Source organism: Carcharhinus amblyrhynchos, chromosome X, assembly GCF_965287045.1.
Source record: "Carcharhinus amblyrhynchos chromosome X, sCarAmb.v2.hapA, whole genome shotgun sequence".
NCBI lineage: Eukaryota > Metazoa > Chordata > Chondrichthyes > Carcharhiniformes > Carcharhinidae > Carcharhinus > Carcharhinus amblyrhynchos.
Window position 1 is genome coordinate 16,027,027 of NC_137359.1, and position 15,970 is coordinate 16,042,996.

The window sequence follows — 15,970 nt, forward strand, 5'->3', positions numbered from 1 at the left end:
GATGGCATGAACAGCCCCCATTGCTCACAGGTTACTAGCCAGTCAATAGATCCAACTGACAACAACCTCATCGAGTCACTCCCCGTCCCCCAAGTGCACAAAGATCACATTTCCATGGAAATGTTATTTAGAACGAGTTGCCTTGCAACTTTAATCTAAATCTTTTATAAATGTTTCAAAGCATGGCTTCTGCGTGGCTATAGTCAGAAGCAGAGGCAGGCAAGGGCACAATATACTCGGCGGGCAACTTCAATACACACCAAGAGTGGCACAGTAGTGAGCTGCTATTGCTAGGTGGCACAGTGGTTAGCACTACTGCCTCTCAACGCCAGGGACCCATTCCAGCTATCCAGGTGGCATTTACAATAACCAGCCCGCTAAAGCTCCGTTCTGGTCCCACTATTCCAACCTCGCTTCAAACATGGACAAAAGAGCTGAACTCCAGAGGTGAGAGAGAGTGACTGCCCTTGACACCAAGGCAGCATCTGACCGAGTGTGGCATCAAGGAGTCTTAGTACAAACTGGAGTCAATGGGAATCAGAGGAAAATCCCTCTGCTGGTTGGAGTCAGACCTGGCACAAAGGAAGATGATTGTGGTGGTTGGAGGTCAGTCATCTCAGCTCCAGGACATCACTACCCTCAGGGTAGTGTCCGAGACCCAACCATCTTCAGCTGCTTCATCAACGACCTTCCCTCCATCAGAAGGTCAGAAGAGGGGATGTTCGCCGACGATTGCACCATGCTCAGCACCATTCGCCAGTCCTCAGATACTGAAGCAGTCCATGTCCAAATGCAGCAAGATCTGGACCAGATCCAGGCTTGGGCTGACAAGTGGCAAGTAACATTCACGCCACACAAATGCCAGGAATGCCCATCTCCAAGAGAGAATCTAACCATTGCCCCTTGATATTCAATGGCTGAATCCTCTACTCTCAACATCCTGGGGGTTACCATTGACCAGAAACTGAACCGGACCCAGTCACATAAATACTGCGGCTACAAGAGCAGGTCAGAGGCTGGGATTGTCCACCATTTACAACGAGTGAAGCCCCAACACCAACCTGACATGGAAATATAATCATTGTTCCTTCACTGGCACAGTTACAATCCTGGAACTCCCTCCCTAACAGCACTGTGGGTGTACCTACACCACATGGACTGACTGATGTCCAATAACAATCCTGGAACTCCCTCCCTAACAGCACTGTGGGTGTATCTACACCACACAGGAACAGCAGGTTCAAGGTGGCAGCTCACTGCCATCTTCTCAAGGGGCAATTAGGAGTGGGCAATAAATGCTGGGCCCAGCCAGCGACACCCACATCCCATGAAGTAAAAACACTGCAGGGCACAAACAAGGCCACATTCTTGCAGCTGTCCCAGTATCATTGGTGGGTAGTTTTGGATGCTTGCAACCTTCTTGAAGTATCGAGGAACGGATGGAAGATGGAGAAAGAAAAGTGAAAATTTTGTTGCGGGCTGGGACATAGGTTGAAAAGCAGATGTAAAATTGCAGCACTGGGCTACCATTCAGAATCTGGCCAAGCAAAGAGCGACGGTCGCAAGAAAAATCATCGACTTCATTACTTAAAATCACTGGCCCAGCCCCACGAGAGTACTAAACATTTTCATCTCCACAAAGTCAATTTGGAAAGAACTGTTCTGCAACAGGCAGCAGCCCATAGTACACACGGCCGCCATCAGCTTAACCGAGCGGAGGCCTAAACAAAAGCACAGTCAGAACAAAAATATGGCCTTTAAACAAAGCCCAAGGTTACTAATCTTCCAGGAAGTGTTCTGGACACAGCAGTAAACAAAGCAGGTGGCATTGAAAAAATGTTTTTCTCAAAATACCCTCGTATTAAATTAGGAAAATATGAGATGGAGGAAGAAAGTGCAACCTGACTGGGTGGGGCAGTTGGAGGTCACGTGACAAAACCTTAAAGTTCGGGAGCCAAGTTTCATTTCCTTCTCCTCCTCGCCCCCAGGCAAAGACAACAAAAAATTTAAATAAAAGCTTTGATTAGAGCTTAAAATAGATATTTAGCCTCTCAAAAAAGATGTTAGCCCTTTTCCCATGATGCAGTGTGAGGTCTGCTGCAATGTCTTGTGGGAAAATGTCAACCTACCCATTGAAAAAAAGTTTTGACATTCTTCAAGCACTCATGCCAGCAAACAACCAAAGATAGTCCAGGCAGGCTTTTGGGGCTTCCATTTTGTTGTTATAGAGATGTGGAACATAGCAACAATACGTGGCCATTTAGCCTGTCAAACATGTTCCATCACTAGGTGGCACAGTGGTTAGCACTGCTGCCTCAGTGCCAGGGACCCGGGTTCAATTCCAGCCTCGGGTCACTGTCTGTGTGGAGTCTGCATGTTCTCCCCGTGTCTGCATGGGTTGCCTCCAGGTCCTCCAGTTTCCTCCACAGTCCAAAGATGTGATTGGCCATGCTAAATTGCCCCTTGGTGTCAGGGGAATTAGCAGGGTAAATACGTGGGATAGGGCCTGGGTGGGATTGTTGCTGGTGCAGACTGGATGGGCCAAATGGCCTCCTTCTGCACTGTAGGGATTCTACAATTCAAAGGCCACCACAATTAGTCTCCAACCCAACTCCAACTTATCAAGACTCAAAACATTGGCTCTATTCTCTCTCCACAGATGCTGTCAGACCTGCTGAGATTTTCCAGTATTTTCTGTTTTAGTTTCAGATTCCAGCATCCGCAGTATTTTGCATTTATCTTAAATGTTCAGTTTACCCACCCTTTGCCCCCATTTAATACCCGTGACTAAAAACCTATGTGTTTCACACAACTAATCTCACTTTCAACTGCCATTTGCAGAAAATATTCCAAGCCTTTACTACAGTGTGTGGGTCAGAAGAACAGACTAAGATTTTCGCATTACCTCACGAAAAAAAAGGACATTTTGTTTTCCAAAAAAAGATATGCGGTCAGACCAAACCGCTCGAGTTACATTTCACTAGCCAAGGCTGCCCAGCAGACTAGGTGATAAAGTCAAGTAACTGAACATGAAGCACAGGCCTTGAAGTCACACCTTCTGGCTTGTTCTTCATTACTTTGTAAAGTCACAAAGCCACATTATTGCAACACAAGGGGTGTTACTGAACTGCCTTCAACAAGCTAACGAAAGCTGGCTGGTGTACTTTAGCCATCTACACATATCTCCGCTCTCCAATATTTGAAGGGGAGTTCAATGGCTTACTCATAAAGAAATCACCTTTGGAGTTTTCAGAGAATCCCAACGGTACAGAAAGAGGCCATTCGGCTCATCGAGTCTGCACTGACCACAGTCCCACCCAGGGCTTTGACAAAGGGTCATCTGGACTCAAAACGTCTTTTCTCTCCTTACAGATGCTGCCAAACCTGCTGAGATTTTCCAGCACTCTCTCTTTTGGTCCCACCCAAGCCCTATTCCCATAACCCCATGCATTTACCCTAGCTAGTCCCCCTGAACTAAGGGGCAATTTAACATGGCCAATCCACCACATCTTTGGAAATGTGGGAGGAAACCCATGCAGACACAGGGAGAGCATGCAAACTCCACACAGATAGTGACCCAAGGCCAGAATCGAACCCGGGTCCCTGTCACTGAGAGGCAGCAGTGCTAACCACTGTGCCCTTTCAAAGATGTATAGGTTAGGTGGATTGGCAATGCTAAATGGGTGGCACAGTGGCAGTGGTCAGCACTGCTGCCTCACAGCACCAGGGACCTGGGTTCGATTCCCGGCTTGGGTCACTGTCTGCGTGTTCTCCCTGTGTCTGTGTGGGTTTCCTCCAGGTACCCTGGTTTTCTCCCACAGTCGAAAGATGTGTAGGTTAGGTTGATTAGTCATGATAAATTGCCTCGTGTCAGGGGTATTAGAAGTGTAAATACTTGGGGTTATGGGGATAGGGCCTGTGTGGGATTGTCATAGGTGCAGGCTCGATGGGCCAAATGGCCTCCTTCTGCACTGTAGGGATTCTAAATTGCCCCTTAGTGTCCAAAAATGTGTAGATGGATTGGCCATGCTAAATTGCCCCTTAGTGTCAGGGAGATCAGATGGGTAAATATGTGGGGTTATGGGAGTAGAGCCTGTTGTCAGTGCAGGTTCGATGGGCCAAAAGGCCTCCTTCTGCCCTGTAGGGTTTCTATGCTAACAGGGGAACATACAAACCGTACAGAGAAGTATAGAATATTGCTGTCCCCTGTTGGAAAACTCCCACAAGCTGTCCTGTTAAGTATGATGTGAAAAGCTTTGACAGCATCTCTCTTTTTCTCAATTCTGCATTACCAAATGACACTGCACAACACCTACACTGAACTCAGTACTTGTAGATACAATCCACTCCAGGGTGGGGGGAGGAGGAGAGAGGGAAAGACAGTGAGTCGATGACAAAACTTCCGAGAGGGGTTCTGGAGCCAAGCAGGGCAAAACGTAAGCCCCTGGGACTCGAACCTTATCCCAAAGCTACAAACACGGCAGTTCCAGTTAAAGATACGTTGCCAACCCGACTGGTTCCCTCCCCTCAGAATAACACAAGTATCCATTTCAATTCGAGAATGTCAAGATGAACCAACAAATAAAAAAACATTTGACCAGCAGGAGATAAGAACATAAGAACATAAGAAATAGGAGCAGGAGTAGGCCATCTAGCCCTTCGAGCCTGCCCCGCCATTCAATAAGATCATGGCTGATCTGTCGTGGCTCAGTTCCACTTTCCCGCCCTCTCCCCATAACCCTTAATCCCCTCTTTTATCAAGAACCCATCAACCCGCTTCTTAAAAATATTTAGCGAGGCAGCCTCCACCACTTCAACGGGCAGAGAATTCCAGAGATTCACCACCCTTTGAGTGAAGAAGTTCCTCCTCAACTCCGTTCTAAACCGCCTCCCCTTTATCTTGAGGCTGTGCCCCCTAGTCCTACTGTCTTTTTTGAGCGGGAAGAGTCTCTCCACCTCTATCCTATCCATCCCATTCATCCCATTAAATAGCAACATTAAAACAAGTTAGGAACTGCTTAAACAGCATGAAGGAATAATCAAGTGTTAACTCGCCCAGGACCCCAGTGCTATTAAGATATGGCAGCACAGTGGTACTGCTGCCTTACAGCGCCAGGGACTCAGGTTCGATTCCGGCCTCGGGTCACTGTCTGTGTAGAGTTTGCATGTCCTCCCTCTGTCAGCATAGGTTTCCTGTTTCCTCCCACCTCCCACAGTCCAAAGATGTGCAGGTTAGGAGGTTTGGCCATGCTAAATTGCCCCCTAGTGTCACGGAGGTTGGCAAGGTGAATATATGGGGTTATGGTGATAGGACCTGGGTGGGATGGTTGGCTGTGCAGGCTCGATGGGCCAAATAGCCTCCTTCTGCACTGACGACTCTACGAAATGGGGATAGGACCTGGGTGGGATTGTCATCTTTGCAGGCTCGATGGGCCGAATAGCCTCCTTCTGCAATGCAGACTCTATGATATGGAATATAAGGTATAATGGGTCAGTGGGACTAACCCCTGATGCCACTGACACCAACTCATTCTCCACAAATGCTGCCTGACGTGGTGGGAGACTTTCCCCTCTGGCTCTTAGTGAATTTCCAGTTTGGAAAAACCTGAAATTCCTGTTTGTAAACAATTAATTTTTAAGAGAGAGAGGCAGTGCAAGATACGTGACTGGGGACACCAATAGCTGGCTCAAGGGAAGAGGAGGATACAAAGTGAGAGAGAGAGAATGGCCCAGACAACACACAAATCACTGGTACAAAATCTATCACAACTTTCCCTCAAATCAGGGAATTTTTTTGGGGTGGTGGGGGGAGAAAAAAAAACAGCTTTAAGTGTCAAACTAATCCTCCTAAACAGATCTTAGTTTATTTTCTCTTGAGAGAGAAAATATTAGATTTGCTTGCCATTTCACCTACCCTGGTGAAACAGACACACAAAAAAAAATCCCATTCCAAATGTCCAAAGCAATCCTGTCTTCTAGACAGAATATTGAGTCTCCCTCCCACACACAATTTCCTCTCTCTCTCCCCCCACCCCCACAAACCCAACACATTTCCTTTGGTAACCAAAAAAAAATGACGGGAATCCTCTCCAACAGATCCCTACATTTCCAAATTGAAAATTCACTGTCCACGTAGGGGGATTTTTTTTTAAAAGGGGGGAGTGGGGGTGGTGCATCAGTTTTGTCAAGTGTTGTCCCCCCAAATACTGTTGCTTTGGAGTTTAGCATTTATCAGATATAAGAGAGAGATAATGCTGGTAAAATAGACTTTGGAAACAAAAAAAGGACATTTTTTTGAAAAAAAAACACATAGGAAGGAGGAACTCCCATTTGTAACTAACAACATACAATAGGGAATTCCATTTGTAACCAACGTTTGCAGTTAAGATACATTCATTAACTTTTCCCCAACACGAAATTTAGACTGACGTGAAATCTGCTACTTTTTTTTAAAACAGATCCATTTAACTGTGGTCGCAACAGCATTGGATCGCCATTCTTGTTAATTTCGTCCCCCCTCAACATATAAGAAGGAACTGACATGAAACTAACACTTACCCAGAACAAGAAATTGAATATAAACATCAGATACTTCACACATTTCATTCCTCCTTCTACGGCCATCTTTCACTTGTGTGTGTGTGTGTGTGGAGTGGGGGGTTCTGTAAAGGAAAGAAATTAACATTTCTATGAAAAATAAGGCTCCAGCGTTGAGAAGGAAGTCTGAGATAAGAGGTGGGAGGGGGTGGGGGAACAGCAGTAAGATTGAGGGACGTGGCTAGAAACAGGGAACCCCAAATCCAGCCATGGAGGAAGTGAAAAAGAGAGTCTAAATGTCCAGTAGACACTTTAAAAGAAAAGACTAACGTCGAAAGCAAACACAGAATTTATTAAAGGAAAAAAAATCTGTATCTACCTCAAATCTCTAACAGCCACAACAACACAGACACTGGCAGCGCAAGCGAGTAATTCACACTGTAAACCGACGCAAAGGAAAAAAAAATCCACTGCGACTTCAACGTAGAAAATGGGCAGAGCTCACACATAAACCACACCCACGCCAATAGTCCAACCCCCCCTTTCCAGACAAGTACTCAGAATTGAAAGGCCAGCAACAAAAGGAGTCATGTTTAAAGTGAGCACTTGCAATAAGGTAAGGTGGTTATGGATTCAAACTGGCATTGCCCAACACACACTGGACTGACAGACTTGAAGTTTGGTTCAAGGCTAGAAGGGTTTTTTTTTTACTTAACGGGGCATTTTTTTATTGCCCCTTAGTGTCCAAAGATCTGTAGGTTAGAATCATAGAAACCTGACAGTGCAGAAAGAGGCCATTTGGCCCATCAAGTCTGCACAATTCCATCCAGCCCCTACCCCCATATCCCTACATATTTACCCGCTAATCCCTCTAAACTACGCATCTCAGGACACTAAGGGGCAATTTTTAGCATAGCCAATCAACCTAACCCACGCATCTTGTGGGAGGAAACCGGAGCACCTGGAGGAAACCCACAAAGACACGAGGGGAATGTGCAAACTCCACACAGACAGTGACCCAAGCTGGGAATTGAGCCCAGGTCCTTGGAGCTGTGAAGCAGTAATGCTGACCACTGTGCTACCATGCTGCCTAGGTGAATTTGCCACGTGAAATTGCCCCTTAGTGTCCAAAGATGTGCAGGTTAGGGGGGTTGGCCATGCTAAATTGCCCCTTAGTGTCCCACAATGTGTGGGTTAAGGGGATTAATGGGGTAAATATGTGGGTTTATTGTGATAAGGCCGAGGTATGATTCTCTGTCGGAGTCACTGAGAGCCGATGGACCAAATGGCCTCCTTCTGCGCTGTAGGGAGCCTATGATGTATTGGTGTGCCCCAACACAAAAGGCTCATAATGGGCCAGGCTATTTGCGTTCCTCCATTTAACATTACAAAACAGATATGGTGTGGGGCTACATTCTGTGGCTTGTCAGCTGCCTCTTGACCAGGTTAATTACACAGCGTTTTGGAATTTTCGATCGACAGTTCCTATTAATTGAGATCGTCACTTTTTAAAACAAATAGTCTCCTGTATAAACCAGGACTTGTTCATCATCTCCCTTCTTTAACTACTGTAGACTAGTTGATGGAGATTGAATACAATGATGAATCAATAACTCCATTCTCGCACAACTCCCAGAATGGTAGAACACAAACTCTCATCCGGCACTCTACATAAAGGACAAGCAAACTTATCCCACAGCTTCCAGCCCATCCAGTGGGTTTATTCCCTGTCCCCACAAAGGCAGTCATTCAAAACCAACCCTGCCAAGCAATGGATCTTGACCTTGCTATCCATGGTTATTCTAAAGTGCTTTGTCATTCAACATTAACTGGCCCAATATCCTAACATGTGGCCATCTCGCAGGCTACAATATGATTTGATTTATTATTGTCACATGTATTGGGATACAGTGGAAAGTATTGTTTCTTGCACACTATACAGACAAAGCATACTGTTCATAGAGTACATAGGGGAGAAGAAAAGGAGAGGGTGCAGAATATAGTGTTACAGTTACAGATTGAATGTAGAGAAAGATCAGCTTAATATTTGATTTGATTTATTATTGTCATATGTATTAGGATACAATGGAAAGTATTGTTTCTTGCATGCTATACAGACAATACAGACTATACTGTTCATAGAGTACATAGGGAGAAAGAAAGGAGAGAGTGCAAAATGTAGTGTTACAGTCATAGCTAGGGTGTAGAGAAAGATCAGCTTAATATTCAATTTGATTTATTATTGTCACATGTATTAGGATACAGTGAAAAGTATTGTTTCTTGTGCACTATACAGACAAAGCATACCATTCATTGAGTACATGGGGAGAAGAAAAGGAGACAGTGCAGAATGTAGTGTTACAGTCAGAGCTAGCGTGTAGAGAAAGATCAGCTTGATATGTAGTTGGTCCATTCAAAAGTTTGATGGCAGCAGGGAAGAAGCTGTTCTTGAGTCAGTTGATATGTGATCTCAGACTTTTGTATCTTTTTCTTGATGGAAGAAGGTGGAAGCAAGAATGTCTGAGGTGCGTGGGATCTTTGATTATGCTGACTGCTTTGCCAAGGCAGCGGGAAGTGTAGACAGAGTCAGTGGATGGGAAGCTGGTTTGCGTGATGAACTGGACCACATTCACAACCCTTTGTAGTTTCTTGCGGTCTTGAGCAGAGCAGGAGCCCATACCAAGCTGTGATACAACCAGAAAGAATGCTTTCTATGGTGCATCTGTAAAAGTTGTTGAGAGTTGTAGTAGACATGCCGAATTTCCTTAGTCTTCTGAGAAAGTAGAAGCGTTGGTGGGCTGTCTTAACTATAGTGTTGGCGTGGGAAGACCAGGACAGGTTGTTGGTGACCTGAACACCTAGAAACCTGAAGCCCTCGCCCATTTCCACTTCATTCCTGTTGATGTAGACAGGGGCATGCCCTCCGCTAGTCTTCTTGTAGTCAATGACTACATCCTTCGTTTTGCTGACATTGAGGGAGAGATTATTGTTGCCGCGCCAGATTCTCTATCTCTTTCCTGCACGCCATCTCATCATTGTTTGAGATCTGACCCACAACGGTGGTGTCATCAGCAAACTTGAAAATTGAATTGGAGGGGACTTTGACCACACGGTCGTAGGAGCCAGAGCTCTGCTGTACATCATCCCAGTGAGATATTGCTTGTACATAGGTCCAGATGGTGAGAGTCAACAGGCTACTCAACCATGGGGTTTGCCCCACCATTGAATCTGGCCCCAATCTTATGCTCACACCCAAACACTTCCCAGCATGGAGAGAGAGGGATTTCCAGAGTGGCTAGGTGTTTAGTCTCAGACCTTTCCTTTATGTAATTGAGAAGTGAGGAAGACTAATTATCCTAGCCAGTTGCCTCTCCCTGCTGGTTACAGCCAGCAATATCAGGATAACAATGGCTCATTTATTCACGGTGCTAAACGTTGCCTGATGTTCCAGTGCAATACTGGGGAAGAGCAGCATTGTCTCTCCTAATTTGGGGAAGTGGGGAACTCTGGGCTTTGACCTTGCCCAGTGCTGTGCAATTGGCTAACAGAAATTCTTTGGCTGTAGCGTTCATTTAGGGAGTCTGAGTGGCATAGAATCTCTTCGGTGTAGAAAGAGGCTGTTCGGCCCATCAACTTTCCAACAAATCATCTTACCCAGGCCCACTGCGCATCCCATATCCACCCTATCCTCCCCCCACCCCGTACTATCCCTGTAACCCTGTGCATTTACCACAACAGATCCATCTCACCTGCATATCTTCGGATACCAAGGGGCAATTTAGCATGACCAATCCATTAACGTGCCATTAGTATCCAAAGATGTGTAGGTTAGGTGGATTGGCCATGCTAAATTGTGCCTTAGTGTCTAAAGATGTGCAGGTTAGGTGGATTGGCCATGCTAAATTGTCCCTTAGTGTCCAAAGATGTGTAGGTAAGGTGGATTGGCCATGCTAAATTGCCGCTTAGTGTCCAAAGACGTGTAGATTAGGTGGATTGGCCATGCTAAACTGAACCGAGTGTTAGGAGGATTAACAGGGTAAATGTGTGGGGTTATGGGGATGGGGCCTGGGTGGGTTTGGGGTCAGTGCAGGCTCGATGGGCCGAATGGTCTCCGCCTGCAGAAAGGGATTCTATGATTTTCAGTTTCATAAACTGGGAATGGAGAATTATGACGTTGCAGTGACGAAATGTTTCTGCGTTGTTACTGGATCGGAAAGGAGCCCAAATGGGGAAGAAAGTATTTAATTATGATCTGGCAGGAAATCTACCTCATCGACAGTGAGTTTCAGAATCACGAGTGGATCATGAAGACTGTGTCACAAGTTGACTACGTTGTATGTTTAACCAAACCCTGGGGGTATTGTATCAGTCCCATGAATCATCGGATTGGATGAGCTTTTGTGTTGGAAGTTGTTGGAATTTAGCTTTCATTGTGGGATGAAAGGAATGGAAAGATGTAATGGAACAGTTTCTGACATTTTTATCATTCCGTTGGCATGCCTTGTTCAGCCTAACCTCGTTTGACCATTGACCTGGGAACATAGAAACTTGCAGCACTGAAAGAGGCCATTCAGCACCCTGCGCCTGTACTACCCCTTTGTTGGAGCAGTCCCAAGTGAATCACCCTCTCTCCCATGTCCTGCACCAACCCCAAAGCTGCTTTCCCCCTGCCAGGGACCCGGGTTTGATTCTGGCTTTGGGTGACTGTCTGTATGGAGTCTGCATGTTCTCCCTGTGTCTGCGTAGGTTTTCTCCAGGTGCTCCGCTTTCGTCCCACACTCCTAAGATGTGTAGGTTAAATGGATTGGCCATGGTAAATTGCCCCTTAGTGTTTAAAGATGTGTAGGTTAGGTGGATTGGCCATGCTAAATTGCTCCTTAGTGTAGGTTGGGGGATTAATGGGGTAAATACAAGGGGTTGCAGTGATAGGAGTGGGGTGGGCCTGTGTGGGATGCTCTGTCAGAGTGTCGGTGCAGAATTGATGGGTCGAATGGCCTCCTTCTGCACTTTTGGGATTCTGTGATGAGGCCTCTCTGTAATTCATCCCACGTGTAAAAAAATGTAGCAGCGTGGCCACTTTAATGAGCACGTTCCCCAAGGGCCACATGGTCGGGGCGGAGAGGCGAGGTGGGTAGCTGGGGCAATCGAGTGTGAGGGCACGTATCCCGGGAAGGGGGGTGCGGAAGGATCCTCAGTTGGGGCCAGGGAGGAATAGTATACAGTCGCATCGTTCATTCTGCCTGTCCCTGTTTGTAAATATGGCTATTTGTTGGTTGGCAATAAAGCCTTTTGTTCCTGATCCTTTTCGAGTCACTCCCAATTTATGATAAAAAACCTGCTGCTTCTTAAAGAGACACTACCCTCAAAATCCCTTTTGCAGTTGAATGCTGGTAAACTGGCTTATATGCTCTGAGAATTGGCCAGGACAATGTTGTTGATTCTGATTAGACTTGGGGGAGAAACAGAATTGGCTTTCCATTGTTTGAATCAAGTGTCTGGAAGATTAATATCTCAAAGTTGAGAGTGCAAGTCACAAGATTGATGAGTATAAGAAGCAGACACTTTTAATGCATTACTTCATCTTTGTTTTGTTTAAGACCATGCGATATAGGAGCAGAAGTTTTAATTTTCTTTAAGTTTTATTTCTCTGTGTCACAAGTAGGCTTACATTAACACTGCAATGAAGTCACTGCGAAAAAACACTCGGGGGCCTGTTCAGGTACACTGAATTTAGCATGGCCAATGCACTAAACCAGCACGTGTTTCGGACTGTGGGAGGAAATCGGAGCACCCAGAGGAAACCCACGCAGACACTGGGAGAACATGCAGACTCCGCACAGACAGTAACCCAAGCCGGGAATCGAACCGGGTCCCTGACGCTGTGAGGCAGCAGTGCTAACCACTGTGCCGCCTATTAGAAACAGACCATTCAAGAAAGTAGAGGTGTTGGTGGGGTTTCTTAACGAAAGCATCGGCATGGAGGGAGCAAGATCGATTGTTGGTGATCTGGATACCTATAGATGTGAAGCTCTCGGCCATTTCCACTTCATCCCTGTTAACATCGACAGGGACATGTCCTCCATATTCATTCCTGAAGTCATCAACTTCCTGAGGTTGATGACTATCTCCTTTGTTTTACTGACATTACTGACATACCCTTTGCTTTCCTAATTGCTTGCTGCACCTGCATGCTAGCTTTTAGTGATTTATGAACAAGGACACTCTTTGGACACCAACATTTCCTAGTCTCTCCACACTTAAGAAACACTCTGCTTTTCAGTTTTTTCTTCCAATGTGAATAACTTCACATGAATTCACATTTTATATTCCATCTACCATGTTCGCTTTGGCTGTCCAAATCCCCCTGAATGCTCCTTGCATCATCTTCATATCTGATAGAACATAGAAAAACTACAGCACAAACAGGCCCTTCGGCCCACAAGTTGCGCCGAACATATCCCTACCTACTAGGTTTACCTTTAACCCTCTATCTTACTAAGTCCCATGTACTCATCCAGGAGTCTCTTAAAAGACCCTATCGAATTCGCCTCCACCACCGCTGCCGGCAGCCCATTCCACACACCCACCACCCTCTGAGTGAAAAACTTACCCCTGACATCTCCTCTGTACCTACTCCCCAGCACCTTAAACCTGTGTCCTCTCGTAGCGACCATTTCAGCCCTGGGAAAAAGCCTCTGAGAATCCACCCTATCTATACCTCTCAACATCTTATAAACCTCTATCAGGCCACCTCTCATCCTTCGTCTCTCTAAGGAGAAAAGACCAAGCTCAGTCAACCTATCCTCATAAGGCATGCCTCCCAATCCAGGCAACATCCTTGTAAATCTCCTCTGCACTCTTTCGATGGCTTCCACATCCTTCCTGTAATGAGGCGAACAGAACTGAGCACAGTACTCCAAGTGGGGTCTGACCAGGGTCTTATAAAGCTACAGCATTATCTCCCAACTCCTAAACTCAATTCCTCGATTGATGAAGGCCAGTACACCATACGCCTTCTTAACCACATCCTCTACCTGCGAAGCTGATTTGAGCGTCCTATGAACCCGGACCCTAAGGTCCTTCTGACCTTCCACACTGCTAAGAGTCTTAACCTTAATATTATGTTCTGTCATCCCATTTGACCTGCCAAAATGAATCACCACACACTTATGTTACCTTATGTAATCTTGTCTTATGTTATCTGATGTTACAATGATAATATTGTGTGGGATAGCGCTGGCATTCCACAGCCTTCAGTTTGAAGTATGGGCAGGATTTTCAACAAACAGATTCCAATATTACTATCGGTTACATTATAATAGATTCCGGTGTTACCATTGGTTACATTATAACAGATTCCAGTGTTACCATTGGTTACATTATAACAGATTCCAGTGTTACCATTGGTTACATTATCACAGATCTCAGTGTTACCATTGGTTACATTATAACAGATCTCAGTGTTACCATTGGTTACATTATAACAGATCCCAATGCTACCATTGGTTACATTATCACAGATCTCAGTGTTACCATTGGTTACATTATAACAGATCCCAATGTTACCATTGGTTACATTATAACAGATTCCAATGTTACCATTGGTTACATTATCACAGATCTCAGTGTTACCATTGGTTACATTATAACAGATCCCAATGTTACCATTGGTTACATTATAACAGATTCAGATGTTACCATTGGTTACATTATAACAGATTCAGATGTTACCATTGGTTACATTATAACAGATTCCAATGTCACCATTGGTTACATTATAACAGATTCCAATGTCACCATTGGTTACATTATAACAGATTCAGATGTTACCATTGGTTACATTATAACTGACTCCAATGTTACCATTTGTTACATTATAACAACAAGCCGTCCTGGATTTAAAGTTTTGGTATACCTGCACTCTGCGATGGGTATTTGAAACTATTGGCCCAAAGTGGGCAGATTTGAATCTGTGTAGAGGTAAAGTCGCCATCATCCCAGATGACCATGGACTGTTCTCCCTTTTGAGTGCGGGTGAGCTGGCTGGTGGTTGTTCAACCTGAGGATCACCACACCTCAGGCAAGGGGCAAGGCTGGGAAGACAGAGCCTTCACAAATAACCTCAGCAGGTACGGGAATTGAACCCACGCTATTGGCATCGATACACATCATGGTCCAGCCAACTGAGCTGAACTGAGGTTATGGAGAAGTGGCCCGCTCTGGCTCCATGTGGCTACTTGTTACAAGCATTAGCTATGGCTTGGTTGGTACCACTCTCCATTCGGAGCCAGTGGCCGATCTCGGGCTATATTGCAAAACAAATCATGCCAGTAATCGAAGCCATAACCTTCCCGTCTTGGATGACCTAAATGAGGAAACCCTGGAAGATAATATAAAGCTACTGACTGGGGTAGTACATCATGCGGTGCAAACCCTTCAGCACCATGGCAGAGAACATAAAAATGTGTTTCCGTTATTTCACAAGCCATCAGCAACCTGAATGTAATCGTGATCTGAGGGGATGGCCGGCATAATGTGATGTCTGATTTCTGGAGAGCTGTAATCTCCGGGTGCAACATTTCAATCTTGCTGCTGCCGAACTATTCATTGGTGGCCATCGCTGTAATCATAATATTCAATGCGTTTTGCGCTGAATACGTCCTTAACAGGCTTCAGCTGCTCACAGGCCAATGGCTTTTGAATCATCTGTTTGGAACCAATCTAATAGGACACAATGGTTTGGCACAAATACATTCTCCCCATGTGGCAAAGAAAGGAATTTGGGAGTACATGTTTATCATGAGAGGGTTTTAGATCATAGAATAGAACCCTACAGTGCAGAAAGAGGCCCTTTGGCCCATCGAGTCTGCACCGAACACAATCCCACCCAGACCCTACCCCCATATCCCTACATATTATGCCCACTAATCCCTCTAACCTAAGCATCCCTGGACACGAAGGGGCAATTTCTTAGCATGGCCAATCAACCTAACCCGCACATCTTTGGACCGTGGGAGGAAACCGGAGCACCCAGAGGAAACCCACGCAGACAGGAGGAGAATGTGCAAACTCCACACAGACAGTGACCCAAGCCGGGAATCGAACCCAGGACCCTGGAGCTGTGAAGCAGCAGTGCTAACCACAGTGCTACCGTGACCAAATGAGAGGTAATGGTGAATCGGTAGCCTTTCTTTTTACCCATTCGTGGGACATGGGCATCGCTGGCTGGGCCAGTATTTATTGCCCATCCCTAGTTGCCCTTGAACTGAGTGTCTCACTCAGCCATTTCAGAGGGCAGTTGAGAGTCAATCACATTGCTGTGGCTCTGGAGTCACATGTAGGCCAGACTGGGTAAGAGTGGCAGATTTCCTTCCCTAAAGGATACTAAGTTTTTCAAAGTTTATTTATTTATTAGTCACACACAAGCTTATAT

The 15,970-nt window shown here is 45.6% G+C and overlaps 1 protein-coding gene across 1 annotated transcript in view; it reads right to left on the reverse strand.

Moving 5' to 3' along the window:
• Positions 1 to 7,024, reverse strand: part of cd63 (CD63 molecule) — a 49,259-nt gene extending 42,235 nt beyond the window's left edge. Inside the window, exons 1-2 of the mRNA XM_080217874.1 lie at positions 6,917 to 7,024; positions 6,559 to 6,662 (exon numbers count right to left, since the gene is read on the reverse strand). Coding sequence (XP_080074000.1) covers positions 6,559 to 6,624 — 66 coding nt within the window. The 5' untranslated portion in view covers positions 6,625 to 6,662; positions 6,917 to 7,024. The remainder of the gene's footprint in view (positions 1 to 6,558; positions 6,663 to 6,916) is intronic.
• Positions 7,025 to 15,970: the final 8,946 nt, after the last annotated feature.